The sequence below is a fragment of the Eretmochelys imbricata genome, chromosome 21 (genome assembly GCF_965152235.1).
Source record: "Eretmochelys imbricata isolate rEreImb1 chromosome 21, rEreImb1.hap1, whole genome shotgun sequence".
NCBI classification, from domain to species: domain Eukaryota; kingdom Metazoa; phylum Chordata; order Testudines; family Cheloniidae; genus Eretmochelys; species Eretmochelys imbricata.
The window spans coordinates 17,993,701-18,015,375 of NC_135592.1; the positions used below are offsets into that span (position 1 = coordinate 17,993,701).

The 21,675-nt window shown below is 42.9% G+C and overlaps 1 protein-coding gene across 3 annotated transcripts in view; it reads left to right on the forward strand.

The window, feature by feature from the left end:
• KLHL12 (kelch like family member 12) overlaps positions 1–21,675 on the forward strand; it is a 105,478-nt gene that overhangs the window by 26,646 nt on the left and 57,157 nt on the right. For all 3 annotated transcript variants that reach the window (XR_013348545.1, XM_077839477.1, XM_077839476.1), the window contains exons 4-5: positions 12,490–12,639; positions 13,819–13,933. Coding sequence is in view for 2 of the 3 variants with exons in the window: in XM_077839477.1 (XP_077695603.1) it covers positions 12,490–12,639; positions 13,819–13,933 (265 nt within the window). In the remaining variant the exon portion in view is untranslated. The remainder of the gene's footprint in view (positions 1–12,489; positions 12,640–13,818; positions 13,934–21,675) is intronic.

Consider the following 21,675-nt stretch of genomic DNA (forward strand, 5'->3'; position numbering starts at 1 on the left):
AAAAATACAATCCTGTAACTGAGGAAGAAGGCCATGCTGGTGAAAAAACTGACCTGGTTTAGAGAGGAAGTAAAGGTAGCTTTTAAAAAAATAAATATATAACACATGGAAGAAAGGGGAAGTTGATAGTAATGAATATAAATCAGAAGTTGGGAATTGTAGAAAATTTATAAGGGATATAAGGAGATGTCTATGGCTAGCAGAATTAAGGACAATAGGGAATTTATTAAATATATTAGGAACAAAAACAATCCTGACTAATATTTCCATTACTAGATGGAAATGGTAAAATAATCAGTAATAATGCAGAAAAGTAGCAGTGTTCAATAAATATTTCTGTACTGTATATGGGGAAAAACCTGATATAATCTTGTCATATGCTGCTGCTTAACACACTTTTCATTCCATTAGTATCTCAGGAGGATGTGAAAGGGGGTTCCAAAGAGGATGGATCTAGACTGTTCTCAATGGTAGCAGATGACAGAACAAGGAGTAATGGTCTCAAGTTGCAGTGGGGGAGGTTTAGGTTGGATATTAGGAAAAACTTTTTCACTAGGAGGGTGGTGAAACACTGGAATGCGTTACCTAGGGAGGTGGTGGAATCTCCTTCCTTAGGTATTTTTAAGGTCAGGCTTGAGAAAGCCCTGGCTGGGATGATTTAGTTAGGGATTGGTCCTGCTTTGAGCAGGGGGTTGGACTAGATGACCTCCTGAGGTCCCTTCCAACCCTGATATTCTATGATTCTGTGTGAAACAGAAGCTACTAAAGTTAGACATTTTGAAATGTAGGTCCAGATAGCTTGCATCCAAGAGTTTTAAGAGAGCTGGCTGAGAATCTTGCTGGATCATTAATGTTGATTTTCAATAAGTCTTGGACAACTGGGAAAGTTCCAGAAGACCGAAAGACAGCTAATGTTGTGCCAGTTGTTATAAAAGGTAAACGGATGACCTTGATAATTATAGGCCTGTCAGTCTGACTCGATCCTGGGCAAGATAATGGAGTGGCTGATATGGGACTTAAGAGAGGGTAATGTAATTAGTGCACATCAACATGGGTTTTATGGAAAATAGATCCTGTCAAACTGACTTGATACCTTTTTTATAATGAGATTACAAGTTTGGTTGATAAAGGTAATTGTGTTGCCATAATAGACTTTTGTAAGGTGTTTGACTTGGTACCACACACAATATTGATTAAAAAACTGGAATGATATAAAAGAACATAACACACATTAAATGGATTAAAAATTGTCTGATAGGGAATATTCATGAAGCAGGTGTTGCCAGTGTGGATCAGCAGGGATCAGTTCTTGGCCCTACACTATTTAACATTTTTATCAGTGACCTGGAAGAAAACACAAAATCATCATGCATAATGTTTACAGATGACCCAAAAATAGGGGGAGTGGTAATAATGAAGGGGACAGGTTAGTGATTCAGAGCAGTTGGTATCACTTGGTAGATTGGGCACAAGTGTAATATATATATGCGTGTGTGTGTTTTAATACAGTTAAATGTAAATGTGAACATCTAGAACACAGGATGTAGGCCATACTTACAGGATGGGGGGCTCTATCCCGGGAAGCAGTGACTGAAAAAGATTTTGGGGATAATGATGCATAATGATGTGAATATGAGCTCCCAGCATGATGCTGTGATCAAAAGAGCTAATGCAATCTTGTGATACATGAACAAGAGAATCTTGAGTAGGAGTAGAGAAGTTGTTTTACTTCCGTGTTTGACACTGATGCAACTGCTGCTGGAATACCGTGTCCAATTCTGGTGTCCATAATTCAAGACAGCTGTGGATAAATTGGAGAGGGTTTAGAGAAGAGCCATGAGAATGATTAAAGGATTAGAAAATATGCCTTATAGTGAAAGACTGGAAGAGCTCAATATGTTTGGATTAATAAAGAGAAGGTTAAGGGGTGACTTGGTTACAGTCTGTAAGTATTTAAATGACAAATATTTAATAAAGGGCTCTTCAGTCTAGCAGAGAAAGGTGATCCAATATGATCATAGAATATCATGGTTGGAAGGGACCTCAGGAGGTCATCTAGTCCCACCCCCGGCACAAAGCAGGACCAATCCCCAACTAAATCATCCCAGCCAGTGCTTTGTCAAGCCTGACCTTAAAAACCTCAAAGGAAGGAAATTCCACCACCTCCCTAGGTAACCCATTCCAGTGCTTCACTACTCTCCTAATTGCAAAAGCTTTTCCTAATATGCAACCTAAACCTCCCCCACTGCAACTTGAGACCATTACTCCTTGTTCTGTTGTCAGGTACCACTTCCAATGGCTGGAAGTTGAACCTAGACAAAGACAGAGCATTTTTAAATCTTGTAAATTTTTAACAGTAAGACTAATTAACTATTAGAAAAATTTGCCAAGGGTCATGGAGGATCCTCTATCATTCTGACATTTTTTAAATCAAGATTAGATGTTTTTCTAAAATATACGCTCTAGGATTTGTTTCTATGGCCTATGTTATACAGGAGGTCAGACTAGACCATTGGTTTTCAACCTGTGGTCCGTGAACCTCTAGGGGGTCTGCAGACTATGTCTGAGATTTCCAAAGGGATCCACCCTTCCATTTAAAAATTTTTAGGGGTCCACAAATGAAAATAGGTTGAAAACCACTGGACTAGATGATCACAGTGGTCCCTTCTGGCTCTGGAATCTATGAATCTGTTTTTTTCATGTCATTGATAAAAATGTTAAATAACATAGAGGAAAGAACCAATCCCTGACGAGCCCTGTTCAGAACTCACCCGCTCAATGAATATTTCTTGTTTACGATTACATATTGGGACCTATAAGTTAGATAGCTTTTAACCAATTTAATGTGTGGCATGATGATTTTATATCTTTCTAGTCTTTTTTATCAAAATGTCATGCACTATCAAGTCAAACTCATTAGAGTTCTAAGAATATTCATTTACATCAACACTGTTAGCTTTTTCCATCAAACTTGTAATCTCATCAAAAAAAGATATCTAGTTAATTTGACAGGATCTATTTTCCATAAGCCCATATTGATTTGTATTAATTATATTACCACCCTTTAATTCTTTATTAATCAAGTCTTGTATCAGCTGCTCCATTATTTTGCTTGGGATCGATGTCAGGCTGACACATCTATAATTACCCAGGTCATCCTGTTTATCCTTTTTAACAACTAGCACAACATTACCTTTCTTTCAGTCTTTTTGAACTTTCCTGTCCTCTGAGTTTGATTGAAAATCAACGTTAATGGTCCAGCAAGCTCCTCAGCCAACTCTTTTAAAAACTCTTCAATGGAAGTAATCCAGACCTGCTGATCTTAAAATGTCTAAATTTAGTAGCTGCTGTTGGACATCCTCCTGAGGTTCTTTCCATTCCACTAGTGTGTTATATGATATAACTACATCAGTGTTTTTTCCCTAATATAGAACAGAAGAATTTTGTGAACACTTCTGTCTTTTCTGCACTATTATTGATACTTCTACCATTTCCATCTTATAATGGACCAATACCATTGTTAGGATTCTTTTTGATCCTACTATATTTAAAACACTCCTCCTTATTGTCCTTAATTCTGCTGACCATTTCTCCTTTTGTCCCTTTCTTCTCTTATCAATTTTCTATACTTGTTAGCATCTGATTTATATTCATTACTATTAACTTCCCCTTCCTTCCATTTGTGTATATATATAAATATAATTTATATATTTATTTTGTATACCTGCTTTCACTTCCCCTCTAAATCAGTATTTTTAACTAGTGCAGCCCGTCTTCCTCAATTGTGGGATTGTGGCTTTTGGGAATCTAGAAAAGTGTTGTTAATTCCCAAATATCGTTCCCATTTTTCTGATTCTTCCTCCCAGCTGGTTTGGCTAATAATTGTTTCCAGCTTTGTAAAATTGATTCCTTTTAAAGCATCAAGTATGTGTATCACTGGTCTGTAGTTTAATCTGCTTCCACATTATAAATGTAATCAACTTATGATCCCTTGTTCCTAAGCTACTGTTTATTTTTAGTTCTGTGATCAGTTCCTCTTTATCAAGACAAGGTGATAAAGGGGGGAGGGATAGCTCAGTGGTTTGAGCATTGGCCTGCTAAACCCAGGGTTGTAAATTCAATCCTTGAGGGGGCCATTTAGGGAACTGGGGCAAAAATTGGGGATTGGTCCTGCTTTGAGCAGGGGTTTGGACTAGATGACTTCCTGAGGTCCCTTCCAACCGTGTTATTCTATGATTCTATGATAAGTTCTAATATAGAATTCCCCCATGTTGGATGCAACACTTTTTGAATTAGGAAATTCTCATCTATTATGTTTAGAAATTCCAAGGATGTTTCAATACTGACAGTATGAGACCTCCAGCAGATGTCACTGAAATTCAAGTCCCATGTGATCACATATTTTTTTTTCCCCTATACTTTATAGATAGGTGCAAAAGGAGACAATCAACCTGTTCTATAATGTGATTTGTGGGTCTGTAGCAGACACAACTAATATCCCATATTGTGCTTTATCTGTTAGGACATTGATCAGGGTGGGTTTGATTGAAATCACTAGTCAGGAAGACTCAATTTAATCATGGATTTCTACATAAAAGTTCATTCTTGTTGGTGTTATAACCTTAATACATATTCTTCACAACTGAGAGGTAGATGTAGGTTTCATTTTTAGAAGGTACACGCTATACATTTTTAAGCAGTGATTTATTTTGAAAACTTTTCAGATTAGTTTTACAGCTATATCAGAAAATGAATGATTGTTTGGTTATTTCATTTACCAAAGGTAATGGAAGCAGATATTTATGAAGTCTTTGGGAGGTGAACTATCTCCAATTCAACAGGTTAATCCATAATATTTGGAGGATTTTTCTTGCCATGCTGTATTAGGAGGAGAACATCACCAGATAGACATTTAAATTGTTTTAACTAAAACAACAATATTATGTATTTTGGATTTTTTTCTTCAACAGCAAACATATAATCTTTTAACAAAACAAGCATATGAATTTTTGAATTTAGTTAAACATTCAAGTTTTTAAAATCAGGTTTGTTTTGTTTTTTGTTAAAATTGTTTTAAACTAAAATAGTTAAATGAAATATTAAAAAAAACAAATTAAAATTGACTGTCAGCCAGGTCAACATGAGAAACTTAAAATATTGGCTTCTGTAGCTAACTGTTGTCTTCACCTTCATTTTCTTGTTTGTTCATAATCTGGAAAAGAAAAACAAGCTTTCCTGTTTTTTCAGGTCCCAAACGATTTCTCAATTTGGAATGAGTTAGTCCAAAGGAAGAAAATATTCTTTCTACACTGGCAGAAGAAGCTACTGCTGTTTAAAAGTGAGATTATCACTTCAACAGTCTCTGAATCCAAGTACTTAAGTGACTTCCACCAGTTCACTGGTGTGACTTTCTTTAAAATATCATCAGCAAATATATATTTCTTGAATGGTTCATATTCCCAAACTGGGTCTCATTTACGGCCTGCTGCCATTATAGGTTTTCCCTTCCAGTGAGATAATGGTATGGTAGATCTCAAATCAATGAAGGCTATACTCAGAAAGACCTCAAGACTTCTGGAATATGCTGCTCAAACACTTTCACTTTTGTTTCTACTGCCTGTCCCTCCCTTCTCGCATTTATCTCCAGACTTCTTGTTCAGATCTATTCCGCCCCCAACATTGAACATTTTGAAACTTTGCACTTTTAGAGAGAGGTAAGGGATTGTCTCGTTGTACACAAATTTGCAGAGGGACAATAGGCTTGAGGTCTGTTATTTCTCACCTCTATTTATTTATTTACTTATTTACTTAGGTAAAAACATTTTTGCTGTTAACAAGCATGTTATCTCTGGAGGCACAAATCCACAGTTTGAGAACTGTAAAATTAAGCATCTCTGATGGTATCTTCTAGACTGAGCATTGAGTCCCATTGGGTAGATAGAAAAATTAACCTAAATAATCTGTACAGAAGCCCCTGGAGTCCCATAAAATTGGGTCCCTAATTCATGATGTATTGGAACTCATTTATAAAACTTTTCTTAAACATTACATGAATATGTTTTCTCATACTACAGAATTAGAATTTATAATCCCTATTCCATGATAAAACTCTCCTTAGATAGGTTTTTTCCTCAAAAAGCATATTATCAAAAAAATCTAATCAAATACAAAAAAAATTTTTTTTAAATCATTGATTTTTATCCACCCTGACATTGATCCATAAGCATCCAAGATCATTTTCTTCTGAGTTATCAGTGACTCTGAAACAGGTAATTCGTTTTTTGACATAGAGTGCTACTCCCCCTCCGCTTTTGCCCACTCAAGCCTTTTCTAGGTATGTTATACCATTGATTTTAACATTCCAATCATGGGAATCATCCCAGCAGGTTTCAGTAATACCAAATAGATTGTTCATTTATGAGCATAAATTCAATTCCAGTTCCTGTTGTTTGTTACGCAGGCTTCCAGCCCTGGTGTATGGGCAAGACAAGAATTTCTTGTCTTCATGTCCTTTGGTTCCTTTATTAATTTTGTTCTCAACATCTTGATTTTTGTGTTAAATGAGTGCTTATATTTTTGCCCTCTCCTTTTGTTACTCGTTTAATTTCCTGTTGACTACTCTAGCCAGCCTGTCCTAGAGGAGATTGTCCTGAGGTGGAGGCCATACAGCTCCACATAGAAAGTGTACCAATGTTTCCATCACTGCTCACTTACTCCGCAGTTCACTTCTAGAATCTTAGGCCTTCTAGCTTCCTTCTCTCATGCGACAGGAAGGCTCTAAAAGATTGCTTAGACGTTATTCTTCAGTATGTTTCTGAGCTCGCTGAACTCATCTTTGATCTGCGAGATATTCCTTGATACAGTGTCATTATTGCCAATATGAACCATCACCAATAGATAGTTGCATATTCACCTCAGAAGTCTATCTTATCTTAGAATGACGTCTCATGTATTGATTCTGGGAATACAGCACCGTGTTGTCTGCCTGCCTGCCCCTTGTAGAATGTTCGTTCTATTCTTGTGCGTATTGAATCCCCAACAAGCGGCGTCTGTCTTCCTTGGACACTTTGAGAACTCTTTGGGCAAATTTGATTTGCTCAGCATTTGGGTCAAGCCTCCATCCACATGTGTCCCATACATCTTGCCGTTCCCTTGGACCAGCTTGATCTTGAGAGAGAGGTCTTCCAAAGTTTCTGGGTTGAGGACCTAGTATCAATCGGAAACTGATGGCTGTGTGGAGTTCCTCCTGGTCCTCTTCTTTGTGGAGGCGACACCCTACTCACCCTCCTCTCTCTCACTGTGACGTCTTGCCTCTTGTGGTTATGAATAAGGCTCCATGTCTGTCGTGGAAGTCACGGATTCTGTGACTTTCTGTGACCTCCATGACTTCTGCAGCGGCCAGGAGCAGCAGTTTGGGTGTGTAGGAGGGAGCTCAGGGTTGGGGCAAGGGGTTGGGGTGCAGGGCAGCACTTACCTCTGGGAGGAGGCTCCCCGGCTCCCACCGGCATGACCCTGCAGCTCCTATGCAGAGGGGCCAGGGGGCTCAGAGTGCTGCAGGGTGCCGCCCCTGTACCTCCCATTGGCTGCAGTTTCTGGCCAATGGGAGCTGCGGAGCCGGCGCTTATGGCAGGAGCCCCCTCGGCCACCCCACCCCCTAGAAGCTGCAGGCTGCTGGGTGGAGCCGAGAGCCTGCCAGCCCCGCCAACCTCTTCTTCCTCCCCCCGGCCTCCCAAGCACCAGCAGGAGTCCTGGGCTGCGTGCCGCCCCCTCCCCCAGCAGAAGTCCCAGGCTGCGCACCTTGGGGCTGGGGCAGAGGGTAGGGTTGTGGGGTGGCGCTTACTTCAGAGGGGGCTCCCTGGCTCGCACTGGCATGTCCCCCTCGCTCTGTCATGCAAAGTCTTAACACAATCTTCCATTCTCTTGTATCAACAGATCAGTGCACCAACTAATCTATCACATAGTCAATCCATTGCAAAGTTATTCTGCTTTGACACAGCTGAGATCACTGTTAACACTTTGTATTCAGCTTGGACAACAGAAAGAAACGCAGAAAGGAAAGCTAGCATATTTAGTGACAAGTAGTTGTATTTTTAAAATTCTTTCATTTTCAGTGATCTGTGGTGCAATCTTGGTAATGTAGGTTATTACTGCTTGGAGTCTGAGCCTGCAAACACCTATGCATGTGCTTACCTTCACTTGCGTGAGCAGTCCCAGTGGCATCTCTGCAGCTGCTCGTGTGAGTAAAGCTAAGTACATATGAAAACGTTTGCAGAGTTGGAGCCTTAAAAAAATATTTGTGCCCACACTGTCCTGGGTGCCTTCCAAACACATAGGAAGATAGTCTCTGCCAAGAATCTACAGTCTGAAAAGACCAAGAGATATGAAGGGAAGGGGATAGAGAGTTTAGCTTACAAACACTGCAATCATGACTTGTTAGTTACCTGTTTGTTCTCTTGTTGGTTAAGAAATGTGTGTGTCTGCAGCATCTGATTCTTACATTATCAGTATCTTTAAAATGTACTTCTACATACAAGAGATGAAGTTTCAGATATGTGCCAAAGCTCTGCAGTGGGTCACTGAATGGAGCCACTGAAAGGTTGGCCAAACTAGTGACCTCTTAGTTCTGTTTCCTGCTGTATTGATCTGTTTGTGAGGAGTGCAGGTACTTGGGAGTGATGGCCGCTTTGAGAATTGATCATTGGACTAGACAGCTATTTATTTGTAAGACACACATCCAGATCTGCTGCATCAAGATGGTAGAAGTATGAATTTCTCTTTAAGCCTGAGATGTTACTCAATTTCTTTTGGACTGTGAGTTTCTCAGGGAGGGACCTCTTCATTCTGTGTCTCATACAGTGCCAAATACATTGTCAGCGCTTAAAAAATTATCTCTAACCAGGTGGCTGCCCTGATTTAGTAAGCTGCATTTTATATTTTCATGGAGCCTATAAAGTGGAAGTGGATCCAGTATATGTAAAAACTAATCAAAGGTTTATATGTCAGGAAGATTTTGCCATTTGAAGTGCCAGGATTCAGTTCTGAATTAATTAATATTCGACTGTATTCTGATGTATTTTGTAAAATAAAGTAAATGTAAACAGTAATTTTCTAAGTAAGATGCATTCCCTGGCCCGAAACATGTACAGTGTAAATGAGACAAACACAAATCAAGAAACATCACAACAGTCCAGGAGAACTGTTTAATTTGCTTTCTTCAAAGTAGAAGGGGCACCATGGAATTTGAAAGGCCCTAAAAATGTATACTGCTTTTAAAATGTCCTTTGATAATTAAAAAATCAATAAACATGATGAGCTTTTCAAAATTAGGGTGTGTGTCCTATCACATCTGCCCTTTGACTGGGCAGCACACCTCTATTCAAGGCTGCTGGGCTGGTTGGGATTGTTTTTTCATATGCATCACAAGTTAATATCTAGATTGTTCAGCCATCTAACTGCTGCATCATTGAGCATAGTGTGGTCTTGCAGTTCACCTTCCAATCTTCTAGTTGTGCACTCCTCCATCAAGTTTTGACTATATGCATTGGTGCCCTGCAGTCATTCTTGTAAAGATTGGGCTAAACCAAATTTCTGTATTGTAGCAGCCATTCTGGCCATTCCAGGAACAGTCCAAGATTGGCATCCCAGGTTGCAAACAAATGGGTGTAAATTTGGGCTTCTGAAGTTCACCAGCATGCCTGGATTGGGATCGTTGATGCTCATGTGCTAATCCTGCTGTCCCTCTGTTTTCCTGTTTGCCATTTTTCTATTTCAAGGGGAGAGGGGGGAATGGATACGATGAGCTCTGAGTGTTTCTGGCAGCTGGAGGTGTGTTGAGGAGAACAGGAGACAGCAACCCATGTGTGGATGGCAGTTTTACTCAGCTCAGGAGCTGAGGTTTTAATGCTGTACCAGCCGTTATTTTGGAGATGGATTTTTTTTTTTTTTTTTTTATCATGGTGTGTCAGGTTGGAACACAGAAACCCCCTTAGGACTGCTAACTGATGTGCCAAGAGTACTTCTGCCCCTGCTTTCCCTGCCAGCTTGGGACTCCAACACCCCTGTCTTGCTGAGCCATATACGTCAGTCTGCTCCAACACAGACCCAGGGTCTGAACCATGTGCCCCAAAGCTGCAGACTTAACTGAAAGCAACTTAAGAAGTATTCCTGTCTTTAACACTCAGATGCCCAACTCCCAATGGGTTCAAACCCCAAATAAATCCGTTTTTTACCTTGTATAAAGCTTATACAGGGTAAACTCCTGAATTGTTCGCCCTCTATGACACTAATAGAGAGAGATGCACAGTTGTTTGCCCCCCCAGGTATTAATACATATTCTGGGTTAATAAGTAAAAAGTGATTTTATTAAATACAGAAAGTAGGATTTAAGTGGTTCCAAGTAGTAACAGACAGAACAAAGTGAATTAGCAAGCAAAATAAAATAAAACACTCAAGTCTAAGTCTAGTACACTGAATACATATAAGATCTCACCCTCAGATGTTTCAATAAGTTTCTTTCACAGACTGGACGCCTTCCTAGTCTGGGCACAATCTTTTCCCTGGTAAAGCCCTTGTTCCAGCTCAGGTGGTAGCTAGGGGATTTCTCATGATGGCCGCCCCATTTGTTCTGTTCCATTCACTTATATATCTTTTGCATAAGGTGGGAATCCTTTGTCCCTCTGGATTCCCACCCCTCTTCTCAATGGAAAAGCACCAGGTTCAAGATGGATTCCAGTTCAGGTGACATGATCACATGTCACTGTAAGACTTCATTACCCTCTTGCCAGCACACAGTATACAGGAAGACTTACAAGTAAACAGATCCATCTACAGTCAGTTTTCCTGGTTAATGGGAGCCATCAAGATTCCAAACCACCATTAATGGCCCACACTTTGCATAACTACAATAGGACCTCAGAGTTATAATTCATATTTCTAGTTTCAGATACAAGAGTCATACATTTATACAAATAGGATGACCACACTCAGTAGATTATAAGCTTTGTAATGTACCTTACAAGAGACCTTTTGCATGAAGCATATTCCAGTTACATTATATTCACGCTCATTAGCATATTTTTATAAAATCCTAGAGAGTGCAATGTCACACATGGGGACACTATAAAAGTGGCAATATCACTTGTTTTCACAGAGTTAAAGATCCTGTAACATTCAGATATGCCTCTGCCATTATTTCAGTGAGTATGCTATCAACATTACACTGGGGAGGAAATGAAGCTGGTGGTGTTCAAATTCCTGGGGTTTACAGCAGCTTCTCCTGTCTCTAAAGTGGGATTTTAGCTGCAGACTTGTTAGGTATAGGGATCTGCTGTTCAGGTATTAACAGAGAAGGGCATGATCACTTCTGCTTGCTTATGTGTTTCAAGGATGCTCTCAGAGTATCAATTAATGCATTTGGTATGTTTAGATTTTGTGCTGTGTTCTTGATCAAGCCCACTAAGTATAGTACTGAAAGGAAGAAAATTAACTTCAGATATAGTTTAAACGGAAGTGACCGATCGTGGCTGTATGCTTTATGTTTCAGAGTGAGTTTCTGTATGTAGAACTGCCCCCTTATCTCTGGGGCTCTGCTCTCTGAGCTCTCCTGGTAAGAGCTTTGCCTCATCTTTAAACCTACCCCATCCTCCAAGGGTTTGCTGATATGCTCACTTGGTTTGGCTGGGGTATCATCTTGTGGCTGAAACCTGTGAGGTTTTACCAGACCCCTACATCTACCTAACATCTGAAGTGCCCTTACTTCTGAAGCAAAACCCATTTGAGATGCAGAATCCAAAGCATAGGAAGTGGAGCTGGCTTTCCTGTACGACTGGAATGAAATCACTAGTCATGCTGGCAGTAAGGTGGGTACTCATGTTCCATTGCTGATTCTTGCCCAACCCTAGTGATTTGCTGAAACCTTAATTACTTATGAGCCTTCTCCTCAGTGGTTGCACTTTTAGTGTGCCCTGGAATTACCTACGGTCAAACAATTTGTATTTTCAGAGCCTAGCCAAAGTGCTCAGGGCTCTCTGCAACAGATTTCAGCTTTCCAGAGTCGATAAATATCTCTGGGAGGAGGTGGGTATTTGAAGGTTGGTTTCTTCAAGTGTGGAGAAATGGACCAAGAAAGCCGGAGCCTCTGGTGTTAGAGGTTAGCGTTTGGGCATTTGAATAGGGGCTGCAGAGGGTTAATGGGAGCACAATGAGTAAATTCTAATGGCTATGGAAAGTTCCAGAAAGCTATTGGGAGAGGAGGTGGTGATATAAAAGAGAACAACTGGGTGGCACTTTAAATAGGAAAAATCAAAGAGAATTTCTTGGTGATCATTTGTAAATATCATTCTTAGAAACTCTCATGATAAACCGTTGCTTAAGAATTCAGCCTTTTTGCTATCTGAGAAGCAGAGTCAACAAGCTAGAAAGTCATTGCTTATCCCAAATCCAGTCACTGGAACAACGCTCTGAAGTCTGATCAGTGCTTTTTCTTTTTAGGTGGATTCTGAAGAACCTGTTTTTGAGGCAGTTATAAATTGGGTGAAACACTCAAAAAAGGAACGGGAGGACTCCTTGCCAGAGCTGCTGCAGTACGTGCGCATGCCGCTTCTTACCCCCCGCTACATCACAGATGTCATAGACACTGAGGTATAAACAGCACAGTGATCCTGTGATATAGAGAGGTTAAGAGTCCATATCATTATTCCTTTACATCCCATAGTTCAGTCCCCAAAATATCTCAATAGAACACATTGGGGACGCTTTCCACACTGTTTCCTTTCACTGATGGCCTATAATTAAGGCTACATTTTAGTCACAGGTATTTTTAGTAAAATTCATGGATCGGTCACATGACCCGTCCATGACTTTTACTATATATCCCTAACTAAAACTTGGGGCAGGGAGCTGTGGGGGCGCGGTCTGGGGGTGCTGTGGGCTCTGGGGGGGAGCGGGTGGGTGGCATGTTGCCCAGGACCTGTGCAGGGTGGGGAGGGTTGGAGGGGCTGGCGGGCTCCTGGCTCCGACTAGCATGTCCCTGCAGCTCCTAGGGGGAGGGGCAGCCAGAGGGGCTCTGCATGCTGCTCCCGCCACAAGCACTGGCTCCGCAGTTCCCATTAGCCGGGAACCCCAAGGTGACGTGCCTGTGGGCATGGGCAGCGTGCAGAGCCCCCTGGCCCCTCTGCCTAGGAGCTGTAGGGACATGCCGGTGGCAGCAGGGGAGCCCCCTGCCCGAGGTAAGCGCCGCCCTGCACTCCAAGCCCCAGCCCTGAGCCCCCTCCCACACACCCAAACTGCTGCTGCTGGCCCAGGGGCTTCCTGTCTTGGGCAGCCCCTGAGCCAGCACCGGACGCTGCAGAAGTCTCGAAGGTCACAGAAAGTCATAGCGTTATCCTTATCCAGCTGGAGATGCCTATTTGTGTTACCCTCACCGAGCAGGGCAGAATTTCCTGCAACAGACTACATTAGAATGGTTTCACTGGTGTAATGAAATTGATCTAAAACTAATTTTATTACCCTGATGCCAATCCCCAGCACAGATGTAGTTGAACTGGTTTAAATATTGCTTAAATTGGTTTATCTTAGTTTGGTAATTTACTCAGTCTTGTTTGTTCTTCCACAGTTAGGGAGCCCTGCAGTATCTGGCACTGTGCAGGTTTTTGGCCTTTTTTCATCTGTAGCACTTGCAGCCTTTCTCTGTTGCCAGTAGGTCATCATGCAAGTCAGAGTTTTAATGTCATTTAAATCCAGTGGAGCTGGTTCTAATATGATTGTTTCTAGGGAATTTAAAACAAATCAAACATACAACATATGCATGTTTTCCCCCAGCCTTTTATACGGTGCAGTTTGCAGTGCAGAGACCTTGTAGATGAAGCTAAGAAATTCCACCTAAGGCCTGAGCTCCGGAGTCAGATGCAGGGACCCAGGACCAGAGCACGTCTAGGTGAGCAACAAAGGAAAGGACACTCAGGAGATTCTCTGGGACATTGCCAGGTATTGTATTTAGATGCTGTCTAGTGCCTTCTGACTGATGATCTCAGTGCTTCACAGATACTAACTCTCACAACCCTTTGGGAAACAAGTAATATTCCCATTGTACAGAGAGGGAAACTGAGAGAGAGAATGGAAGTGATTTGACTCAGAACAAACAGTAAATCTGTGGCAGAGCTGGGAATAGAGACCAGATCACCTTAACTTCCGGTCCTGTGCTTTAGTGACAAGTTGTTGTCCCGCAGAGTTGTCCATGCTTCTAGACTGTATCCCAGCGTGGTGGGATAGTTTCTTTCTACCCCTTTACCAGGATCATTAAAAACACCAGGGAGGTAGGAAGTGGAGAGATACCTCAGTGTTAAAGAGCAAAAATAAGCCCTTTGCCTCTCTTTGACACGTGCTTTAGCAAGCCCCATTCTTGCTTGAAGGTATGATCTGCCTTTCTGACAGGTCTGCATAGTTGAGCTCAGTTGATTGCAATTTAGTTAGAGGTCAGTTGCTCTTGGCCTGCAGAAGCAGCATGCCAGTCCTTTTGCAGGGGAAAAATGCCTTTCATCTCTCTTGACAACTCCCACGAAGGAACTATTATAATCTAGTCTGACCTCCTGCATAACACACAGGCCATAGAATTTCACCCAGTTACCCCTGTATTCAGCCCAGTAACTTCTAGATGAGCCAGAACAGATCTTTTAGACTCATCATCATCTTGAGTCTATAAGATCATCAGATCTTTCAGTAAAAGACATTCTAATCTTGGTTTAAAGACTTCAAGTACTGGAGAATCCACCACATCCCTAGGTAAATTGCTCCACTGGTTAATTATCTGCATGGGCACGTGTATGCTTGATTGCTTGTGTCGATGCTGCGTGTACTGACCAGGAGTGCTTGTACTGATGCAAAGTGACTGCACCACAGGAAGTTATCCCAGTGTGCCACATACCACTGTCCAGTATGTGACACACTGGGATAACTTTTGGGAAATTTTTGCAGTATGTTGTGGGATAGAAATGACTCAGCCAGGGACTTATGTTCTCAGCATGCAACCGTCTCCATCCCATAATGCCATCCATATCCATAATTAAAAAAAAAAAAAGTCACAAACACATGCAACATTTTTCGGTGTCACCATCTCTGACAGGAGCATGGTGCCCACAGAGCTCTGCACTATTCTCATGAACATTGCAAATACAGGACAGTTGATTCTCCTGTATTTGCAGACCCACGAGAAGTATCATAACAACCGGGGATAAAGCTGAGGGACATAGCGAAAAAGAATTCCTGGTTGTTGGTGGCATTCACAGAGCAGCTGAAGACGGTGGAGTGCTGCTTCTGGGCCTGAGAAACAAGCACTGACTGGTGGGTTAGCATGGTTGAGGAGGATAAAAGTCTCAGGGAAGGAGAACATCCAACTGGAGCAGAAAGAAATGATCCCATAGTTGGGACCCTCCTTCTGGATGATGTCATGGTATCCTCTTCCATCGAGGACCTCTCCATGGGAGGGAACTCCAGTTATTAAGAAGAGACAGGTAATAGTTATGTGGGATTCAGTCATTAGAAACATAGATAGCTGGGTTTGTGATGACCGGAAGAACCACATGGTGACTTGCATGCCTGGTGTGAAGGTTGTGGATCTCTTGACACATCTAGATAGACTTATGTGTAGTGCTGGGGGGAGCCGGTGGTCGTATTACATGTAGGTACCAATGACATAGGGAAGGATAGGAGAGAGGTCCTGGAGGCCAAATTTAGGCTGCTAGGTAAGAGATTGAAGTCCAGGACCTCCAAGATAGTATTCTCTGAAATGCTTCCAGTTCCACGCACAGACAGAACTGCAGGGTCTCAATGCATGGATGAGATGACGGTATATGGAGGAGGGGTTTAGATGTATTAGGAATTGGGGCACCATTGGGAAAGGGGAGCCTATACAGGAAGGATAGGCTCCACCTAAACCAAAATGGAACCAGATTGCTAAAATTAAAATTAGACTTAAAAAGATCGTAATTAAAAATATCGTAGAGCAGTTTTTAAACTAAGGGCTGGGGGAAAGCGGACAGGTGCGGAAGAGCGCATGGTTCGGACAGAGACATCCCTTAGGGGAGGATCTATTACTGGAGATTCGCTACGTCCTAGTAAGGAGAAGAGGATGGAAGATGATAAAATGCGGGTGGGATCTGATGAGAAACAGTCATAAGGTTCCCATTCAATTACATCATGTAAGGCAGACAGCTAAAAAGTGACAATTTTTTTTAAGTGCTTATATACAAATGCTAGAAGTCTAAATAATAATAAGGGTGAACTAGAGTGCCTCATATTAAATGAGGATATTGATGCAATAGGCATCAGAGAAACTTGGTGGAATGAGGATAATCAGTGGGACACAGGAATACCAGGATACAAATATATCAGAAGGACAGAATGTGTGTCCTTGTGTTCTGATGTGCAGAAAGAATAGCAAATATGGCGGGCAACCAGGTTGACTTAACAGACAAATCTTCAGGGAGCTTAAACACAGAAAGGAAGCTTACAAAAACTGGAAACTTGGACAGATGACTAGGGAGGAGTATAAAAATATTACTCGAGCATACAGGGGTGTAATCAGGAAGGCCAAAGCACAATTGGAATTGCAGCTAGCAAGGGATATGAAGGGTAACAAGAAGGGTTTCTACAGGTATGTTAGCAACAAGAAAGTGGCCAGGGAAAGTGTGGGACCCTCACTGAATGGGGGAGGCAACCTAGTGACAGATGCTGTGGAAAAAGCTGAAGTACTCAATGCTTTATTTTTGCCTCGGTCTTCACAGACAAGGTCAGCTCCCAGACTGCTGCACTGGGCAGCACAGTATGGGGAGGAGGTGAGCAGCCCTCAGAAGTGAAAGAACAGGTGAGGGACTATTTAGAAAAGCTGGACATGCACAAGTCCATGGGTACAGATCTAATGCATCCGAGGATGCTGAGGGAGTTGGCTGATGTGATTGCAGAGCCATTGGCCATTATCTTTGAAAACTTGTGGCAATTGGAGAGGTCCTGGACAATTGGAAAAAGGCAAATGTAGTGCAAATCTTTTAAAAAGGGAAGAAGGAGATTCTGGGGAACTTCAATCCCCGGAAACATCATGGAGCAGGTCCTCGAGGAATCCATTTTGAAGCACTTGGAGGAGAGAAAGGTGATCAGGAACAGTTAACATGGATTCACCAAGGGCAAGTCATGCCCGACTAACCTGATTGCCTTCTATGATGAGATAACTGGCTCTGCGGATATGGGGGAAACGGTGGACGTGATATACCTTGACTTTAGCAAAGTTTTTGATACAGTCTCCCACAGTATTCTTGCCAGCAAGTTAAAAAAGTATGGCTTGGATGAATGGACTATAAGGTGGATAGAAAGCTGGCTAGATCGTCGGGCTCAATGGATAGTGATCAATGGCGCGATGTCTAGTTGGCAGCTGGTATCAAGCGGAGTGCCCCAGGGGTCGGGTTTGTTCAATATCTTCATTAATGATCTGGATGATGGGATGGATTGCACCCTCAGCAAGTTTGCAGATGACACTAAGATGGGGGGAGAAGTAGAAGTAGATACGTTGGAGGGTAGGGATAGGGTCCAGAGTGACCTAGACAAATTGGAGGATTGGGCCAAAAGAAATCTGATGAGGTTCAACAAGGACAAGTGCAGAGTCCTGCACTTAGGACGGAAGAATCCCATGCACTGCTACAGGCTGGGGACTGACTGGCTAAGCTGCAGTTCTGCAGAAAAGGACCTGGGGATTACAGTGGACGAGAAGCTGGATATGAGTCAACACTGTGCCCTTGTTGCCAAGAAGGCTAATGGCATATTGGGCTGCATTAGTAGGAGCATTGCTAGGAGATGGAGGGAAGGGATTATTCCGTTCTATTCGGCACTGGTGAGGCCACATCTGGAGTATCGTGTCCAGTTTTGGGCCCTCCACTACAGAAAGGATGTGGACAAATTGGAGAGAATGCAGTGGAGGGCAACGAAAATTATTAGGGGGCTGGGGCACATGACTTGTGAGGAGAGGCTGAGGGGACTGGGCTTATTTAGTCTGTGGAAGAGAAGAATGAGGGGGGTTTGATAGCAGCCTTCAACTACCTGAAGGGGGTTCCAAAGAGGATGGAGCTAGGCTGTTTTCAGTGGTGGCAGATGACAGAACAACAAGCAATGGTCTCAAGTTTCAATGGGGGAGTTCTAGGTTGGATATTAGGAAACACTATTTCACTAGGAGGGTGGTGAAGCACTGGAATGGTTACCTAGGGAGGTGGTGGAATCTCCATCCTTAGAGGTTTTTAAGGCCTGGCTTGACAAAGCCATGGCTGGGATGATTTAGTTGGGGTTGGTCCTGCTTTGAGAAGGGCTTTGGACTAGATGACTTCCTGAGGTCTCTTCCAACCCTAATGTTCTATGATTCTATGACTCTGTGATTCTATGACGTGATCGTGCCGCTCTATTCGACATTGGTGAGGCCTCATCTGGAGTACTGTGTCCAGTTTTGGGCCCCACACTACAAGAAGGATGTGGAAAAATTGGAGAGAGTCCAGCGGAGGGCAACAAAAATGAAAATCAGACAGAAACGAGATAGAGCTCTGTGGAGCTTTGGGATATAATACATGGTTCAAAATCATTTGCTTGTTTACATAGTTTTAAGGTGACTGCAAAGGAAAGAAATAGTTTGATTTTTTTTCCTTCTCTTTGATGTAGAAGGAAGGATTAGGCAGAATATTTAGGATTTTTTCTTTTCAGGGCTTGGCTATTCCTGTTTTACTTGGCAGTATTATGAAAAACTGGGGAAGTAGTAGGATGATGATCTTACGAGTAGCAAGGAGGTGAAACTGGGCAACTGAGTGGGGGAACATATTTTGAAACGATTACACTGTTCTTTGATGTATTTATTTACTTAAACTCCTGACAAACATTGGAGAGAAAATAATCTTCCTTGTTAAAGATCCAGCACTGCTCCCCTTTAAGTAGGGGCTTAACAGGCTCCCATTCCAGTAGTCTGGGCCTCCAAGAGACCTCCAGAAAAAATGGAAGAGGAAACGTGATATTCTTGATATTTCTAAGCTAAACAGAACAGTCAGGAAAAATCCTTTCAGGCCTTCCTTATGCATGATAAAGAAGCAAAAAGGGCACTGAATTCTTTGACCATGGGATGGTGTTCCATGAAGGAGGAGTGCTGGGCAGAGACGGGCTCCATCTTACGAAGAGAGGGAAGAGCATCTTTGCCAGCAGGCTGGCTAACCTAGTGAGGAGGGCTTTAAACTAGGTTCACCGGGGGAAGGAGACCAAAGCCCTGAGGTAAGTGGGAAAGAGGGATACCGGGAGGAAGCACAGGCAGAAATGTCTGTGAGGGGAGGGCTCCTGCCTCATACTGGGAATGAGGGGCGATCAACAGGTTATCTCAAGTGCTTATATACGAATGCACAAAGCCTTGGAAACAAGCAGGGAGAACTGGAGGTCCTGGTAATGTCAAGGAACTATGATGTGATTGGAATCACAGAGACTTGGTGGGATAACTCACATGACTGGAGTACTGTCATGGATGGTTATAAACTGTTCAGGAAGGACAGGCAGGGCAGAAAAGGTGGGGGAGTAGCACTGTATGTAAGGGAGCAGTATGACTGCTCAGAGCTCCGGTACGAAACTGTAGAAAAACCTGAGTGTCTCTGGATTAAGTTTAGAAGTGTGTGCAACAAGAGTGATGTAGTGGTGGGAGTCTGCTATAGACCACCGGACCAGGGGGATGAGGTAGATGAGGCTTTCTTCTGGCAGCTCACGGAAGCTACTAGATCGCGTGCCCTGATTCTCATGGGTGACTTTAATTTTCCTGATATCTGCTGGGAGAGCAATACTGCGGTGCATAGACAATCCAGGAAGTTTTTGGAAAGCGTAGGGGACAATTTCCTGGTGCAAGTGCTAGAGGAGCCAACTAGGGGGGGCGCTTTTCTTGACCTGCTGCTCACAAACCAGGTAGAATTAGTGGGGGAAGCAAAAGTGGATGGGAATCTGGGAGGCAGTGACCATGAGTTGGTTGAGTTCAGGATCCTGACGCAGGGAAGAAAGGTAAGCAGCAGGATACGGACCCTGGACTTCAGGAAAGCAGACTTCGACTCCCTCAGGGAACGGATGGCCAGGATCCCCTGGGGGACTAACTTGAAGGGGAAAGGAGTCCAGGAGAGCTGGCTGTATTTCAAGGAATCCCTGTTGAGGTTACAGGGACAAACCATCCCGATGAGTCGAAAGAATAGTAAATATGGCAGGCGTCCGGCTTGGCTTAACGGTGAAATCCTAGCGGATCTTAAACATAAAAAAGAAGCTTACAAGAAGTGGAAGGTTGGACATATGACCAGGGAAGAGTATAAAAATATTGCTCGGGCATGTAGGAATGAAATCAGGAGGGCCAAATCGCACCTGGAGCTGCAGCTAGCGAGAGATGTCAAGAGTAACAAGAAGGGTTTCTTCAGGTATGTTGGCAACAAGAAGAAAGCCAAGGAAAGTGTGGGACCCTTACTGAATGAGGGAGGCAACCTAGTGACAGAGGATGTGGAAAAAGCTAATGTACTCAATGCTTTTTTTGCCTCTGTTTTCACTAACAAGGACAGCTCCCAGACTGCTACGCTGGGCATCACAAAATGGGGAAGAGATGGCCAGCCCTCTGTGGAGATAGAGGTGGTTAGGGACTATTTAGAAAAGCTGGACGTGCACAAGTCCATGGGGCTGGACGAGTTGCATCCGAGAGTGCTGAAGGAATTGGCGGCTGTGATTGCAGAGCCATTGGCCATTATCTTTGAAAACTCGTGGCGAACCGGGGAAGTCCCGGATGACTGGAAAAAGGCTAATGTAGTGCCAATCTTTAAAAAAGGGAAGAAGGAGGATCCTGGGAACTACAGGCCAGTCAGCCTCACCTCAGTCCCTGGAAAAATCATGGAGCAGGTCCTCAAAGAATCAATCTTGAAGTACTTGCATGAAAGGAAAGTGATCAGGAACAGCCAGCATGGATTCACCAAGGGAAGGTCATGCCTGACTAATCTAATCGCCTTTTATCATGAGATTACTGGTTCTGTGGATGAAGGGAAAGCAGTGGATGTATTGTTTCTTGACTTTAGCAAAGCTTTTGACACGGTCTCCCACAGTATTCTTGTCAGCAAGTTAAGGAAGTATGGGCTGGATGAATGCACTATAGGGTGGGTAGAAAGCTGGCTAGATTGTCGGGCTCAACGGGTAGTGATCAATGGCTCCATGTCTAGTTGGCAGCCGGTGTCAAGTGGAGTGCCCCAGGGGTCGGTCCTGGGGCCGGTTTTGTTCAATATCTTCATAAATGATCTGGAGGATGGTGTGGATTGCACTCTCAGCAAATTTGCGGACGATACTAAACTGGGAGGAGTGGTAGATACGCTGGAGGGGAGGGATAGGATACAGAAGGACCTAGACAAATTGGAGGATTGGGCCAAAAGAAATCTGATGAGGTTCAATAAGGATAAGTGCAGGGTCCTGCACTTAGGACGGAAGAATCCAATGCACCGCTACAGACTAGGGACCGAATGGCTAGGCAGCAGTTCTGCGGAAAAGGACCTAGGGGTGACAGTGGACGAGAAGCTGGATATGAGTCAGCAGTGTGCCCTTGTTGCCAAGAAGGCCAATGGCATTTTGGGATGTATACTTAGGGGCATAGCGAGCAGATCGAGGGAC